The 5,019-nt window shown below is 35.6% G+C and overlaps 1 protein-coding gene across 1 annotated transcript; it reads left to right on the top strand.

Moving 5' to 3' along the window:
- The first annotated feature begins 278 nt into the window (after nt 1-278).
- Nucleotides 279-4,458, top strand: MCM10 (minichromosome maintenance 10). The gene is made up of 13 exons (XM_087326639.1): nt 279-410; nt 555-637; nt 1,373-1,556; nt 1,656-1,730; nt 2,176-2,413; nt 2,507-2,631; nt 2,894-2,927; nt 3,022-3,068; nt 3,138-3,269; nt 3,360-3,436; nt 3,548-3,614; nt 3,680-3,800; nt 4,194-4,458. Exons 1-13 carry the CDS (start codon nt 313-315, stop codon nt 4,260-4,262), a joined length of 1,350 nt encoding a protein of 449 aa, XP_087182765.1. The 5' UTR covers nt 279-312; the 3' UTR covers nt 4,263-4,458.
- Nucleotides 4,459-5,019: the final 561 nt, after the last annotated feature.

Raw genomic sequence — 5,019 nt, 5'->3', positions numbered from 1 at the left:
ATTCTTCATTCCTAAAGGGGTTCAAGTAATGTCTAGCTTAAATTGTGGTCCACAAACTATACCATTTTAATCAATAGTTGCGAATGAGTAATCACAACTTTTCCCTAATCACTACATTAATCATGAGAGACAGAGATTATGGTATTCGTAGAGTTTGTTCCATCCATCCATCCATCCACACACACACAACACATGCATACATAATACATATTGATATATCATATATAACACATGCAATACATACTACATATATAGTCTGTCTGCGTCCGTAGAGTGTTTGTTATATCTCTTGGTTTTTGATTTTCTGGCGGGATGGACAGCGATGAAGAGCTAGAGCTTCTGCTTGCATTTCAGAGCGTTCCACAGACACCTCCACACTCTCCTCCTCCTCCTCCAGGTATGCCCTCTTTCTTTCCTTCTCTCATTCGTCTTTCATCATACTCATCATTGTCGTGATCATATTCTTCATCATCATTTGCTTCTTCATGCTATCTACTCTACTGCACACCACTCTTTTCGTTCATTCTCTCATGGATTCTTATTTATGAATGGACGTGTGCAGAAAACAAGCCTCGTTCTGCTCCTCAAGGACCAGCAACAACTTCCGATTTAAGGGAAAAATTTCAAGAAGTATTTGGTAATTCTTTGACGGAATACACGTAAATAGTACTTCAAGAATTTGTTTGTTTTTGTACCTTTTCTTTTACTCTCTGAAGGAAAATGAATGCGACATTGGCTATTTCAACAAAGTTGTATTTAGATAAATATTTGATACACAAAAAAAGAGCCTTTTCTTTAATCGAGTAGTTGCGCCATGTTAGATCTGGGAATACAGTATCTTATAACAGGAAGTTTTTGCCGTTTATATTTCTTGTGGTGTCTTTGTCCTCCCAATTGCAAGAAGTATTCTTGTTTAAATCACTGATAAAACGAATGGTCTAATTATGATCTGGGGCTATATCATCCCTCCCATAGTTCTTTCCATCTTTTTTCTTCTTGTAGAAATCAGCTTCCCTTCTTTCTCAGAAGTAACTAATCTCTGAATAGAATGTACGTGCTGCGTTAATCTATGTCTATAGCATCTAGCGGTAATAAGCTTTTGACCTTTTTTTATTGTGCAAAGGAGGTTCCGTTTCATTCACATCTTTTTCATAAGCTGAATCACGAGATTTTTCAAGATTAAACAATTGTATATGGCCTATAAAAGTTTATGATGTATTCTTATGCTTCCACGTTCTTGTCTGAGACTTAAAAATTGTTTTTTTTATTGGCTCCGTAACTCATCATATGGATAGGAAGTTTTGATAGATTCTTGTATATATATTTTAGAATTGATCATTCATTATGGTAGAGTCTTATTTGTTTGAGGCAGGATATGATTCTGGAGATGAAGCAGAACTCAACAAGAATGCAAGTATGGACGTGTTCCGAGATGTGGTCAAATCTTCTTACTCAAAAGTTGTTGAAAGTCACAGCTTTTCTACAAAAAAACATTTATCTGCAAACCGTTCAGGAAATCACATTGATGTTGAAATGTACTCTGGATTGCGTATCAGGTACCACAAAATGGAAAACTTGAAATCTTGGATAAACTTTCATTTGGACTCTTGCATTATTGCATTATCATGACATTTTTCTCCTTGGTTTTGTTTTAGGGACAGAGTTGTCTCAGGTGCTTCTTCGAGCAACCTTCTTTCAGATCTTCGATTTGTACCACTTCAAGGCATTAGGTAATTCACTTCCCCTACTTTGCTCTATAGCTGATAGCCAAGGTATGGAATCAACTGTCTGATTTGAAGAACAGAAAATATCGAGACTTGGGAATGGCACAAAGTGTTGATTTGGACATTGTATTCAGAACAAACATGGAAACTTATTGTAAAGCTCGTTTCACATTTTTCTTCCTGTTTTTTGGGGATTTGTATCAGATATGTTGCAGATGCGTATGTTCCCATTGTAATTGATTGCATTAGTTCCACATAGGCTCAAAAAGGATTTATCATATGAAATTTAGCATAGTAAGGAATTGCTTCTTGGTGGGTCGGTATATACACTACTTCTAATCTGGGGATATTTGTCCGACTTATGTGGCTCGTTTTGATCGTTTCTCCATCTGTTTGTGAAGACAATTACACTGACTTTTTTCTTTTTCATTCTGGATGTTTTCTTATCTAGAACTGCTGCAATGGGTGAGAAAATCTCTGGTTCATGGGCAACCATCGGTGTTTTGGCTGAGAAAGGGATGCCTAAAGTATGTTCCACTGGTAAAAATTTTGCTATATGGAAGATTGCTTCTTTAGACACAACCATTGTTTCCCTATTTCTATTTGGAGATGCATATGCACAACACTATAAGGAGTCAGCTGGTTCCATAATTACTGTCTTAAATGCGAAAGTCCGGCGTGATGCCAAAGTAAGTTTTATTGTTTGTTGGTAATTTTGCTTTAAACTGCCAATGTCTTCTGGTTAAGAATATTTTATTTAACGAGACTTGTTTGCTTTTCAGAGAAATGAATTAAGTCTTAGTATATTCACGGGGGATCAACTAGTAAAGCTAGGAACCTCAGTTGACTACTGTATTTGTAAAGGTTCACGGAAGGATGGCAGCCCATGCTCAATTGTGGTGAATAGGTATACTTTCAGTTTTTTTTTTTGGGTTTAGAACATCTATTCCTAAATAATGATGCTTTAAATGCATATTTTGGTTTTCTGGGTTTATACCATTTCTATGACATCAAAGTTTAAAGTGAAATTGTATCACTCCTGGACTCCAATATTATAGAATTTATTGAAAGCTAGTTTCCGGTCATGCCTGTGCAAATTTCTTTGCTTGTTATGTCCTAAATTATGTTCATTGTCATGTAAATTTAACTACAAATGACATTTGCCTCAGGCGCCATGGTGAATACTGCAATTATCATGCCTCTGTAAGGACTCTCCTCAGGTTCAGGCCATTGAGTATTTCTATGAATGTTTCTGAACTGCTTTATAATGCATACACTTAACCATTATCTTTTTCAGGCTATGCAGCAGAAATATAAAACAAAGCGAGCAGAACTTAAGGGGGGGTAAGGCTAATACCATTGAATCAAGAAAAATTGATTTATTTTTATTGTCCTTTACTTCTCTTGATGCAGGAATCTGGCAACTGGATTTTGTATGATACAAAAGCAAAAACACTCTCAAGATATTCTTGATACCACCCATGACATGAACTTAGAGAAACCTGCTAAACATGTTTCTTTGAAGGGTTTAAAAACCATTTTAAGGTAAGCATCTTTCTTCTATAATAATATTTAGCCATCATTCCATTATTTAATCTGTTTAAAAGGATTTCACCTGTATTTTTATGTGCAAAGCAATGCAGAGAAGGTTACTACAAAATATCACTCTCAAGGAATCCGTTGCCTTGCAAGATTTGCTGATACAAATAATGGTATGTAAAGATGATTAGGAGTGTTTGCAATCTTTTGAAAATGCATGATTCAAATCCAAGACAGGTTTATGACTGCGTATATTCACAAAGTAAATATCCATGGTGTAACAGAGAATATGAACCCAAAGTCGGCCTTGAAGAGAAAAGGCGGGGATGAATCTGTATCTTTACTTAAGAGGTGATTGAAATGTTAAATATTTGGTATGGATGTATGTGATATGCTCATAAATCTTGGTCTCTCAGGTCTAAATTGGCCAAGGAAGCAGACTCTATACCTTCCCACCGGAGTGAGGACAAGGGCAGAACTAATGATAAATGTGGATTAATTGAGCTTGATTTTGAGGAACTCGATGATAACACCATGGTAACTACTGATGTTTGAAATTATGGTTCTATCATAGATTTTGCTGATACTATTTTATACAGAAGTTGATTGTTTTATCATTAGATTTGGCTCAAATAGGCTCTTATTATTGCAATATCTTTGGGGTTGACCAAGAACTTTCAAAGAATTAATGCTTCATAATTTGTTCGCTCTGGATTAAATTACTGAACTCAGCATTTTGGGGAAATGAAGGAAATTTTGGGAGTATTTCCGAGTTTTTTTCTTTGATTAAATTACCAATAAAAACCAGTACTTTTTTGGGGACATAGTAGAACCTTGGGCATTTGTTAAATAAAGGAAAACTCAGTTATTTCATAGTTGTTTTCCATGTGATTAAATATGCTGATGAAAAAATAATTTGTATTTCCACAGGCACAAGCGATGGCATTTTGTGGTAAAGGCCTTGTGGCATTGCGAGAAAACATGAGTAACCAGTCTTGATACCAGAATGTGTCCTTTTAACCTGTACTTAATGCATTGCATTCAATCTTGGTGCTTTGTCATTTGAAAAAATTATACAGTCTCATTATGGCAAAAGGTTTACGAAGGCACTATTTGCGCTTTACAAGAAAAAGTTTCATTTACGTTAGGGCGGACCTTTCAAAAACAGAAGAGATTGATAAAATTTACTGGCTTTCAACATTGTGCAAATGCAAAATGATCAAGTTTGATAAGCTTGTGTCTTCACTGTTTCGGGATTACTGATGAAATAGTCGTAAGTTACCATCTACTTAAGTGATGCAACGCATGTGAGATTTTCATCCGGAATGGCTTACAATGCAATTATGAAGAAATAGTGAAAGAACAAGTCTTTGTTTTCAAAATTCCATTGAAAAATGGACGATGATTCTACCCAGTCTCTGATTCTTAAAATATTTCATAATGAAATGGGAATTTGTGTTAGGTATTCAGGTATGTATTGCAAGTGCGACATGGAGTGGTTTAATGAGCAGGGTCAGGGCCTATTTATGTGGTAAGGTATTAATTACAGAGGACCATACTGAGGTTGGATATACAATAGGTCGTATGCAACCCTTTGCTATGTTTGGAACCCAAATGAAATGCTAACAATTTATTGATGAATGAGGAACGCTTTAATATATTCACTCAGTTGATTTCGTTTGATCACCTGGAAAGTCTGTAATAAGCAGATCCTGGCAGACTCACTTTGATAAAGATCTTATTTGAATCCTAAGGA

This window comes from Azolla caroliniana, unplaced genomic scaffold, assembly GCF_043228905.1.
Source record: "Azolla caroliniana isolate FFs.n. ecotype wild unplaced genomic scaffold, voAzoCaro1.0.p SCAF_11, whole genome shotgun sequence".
Taxonomy (NCBI): domain Eukaryota; kingdom Viridiplantae; phylum Streptophyta; class Polypodiopsida; order Salviniales; family Salviniaceae; genus Azolla; species Azolla caroliniana.
This window is presented reverse-complemented; position numbering and strand designations above follow the sequence as displayed.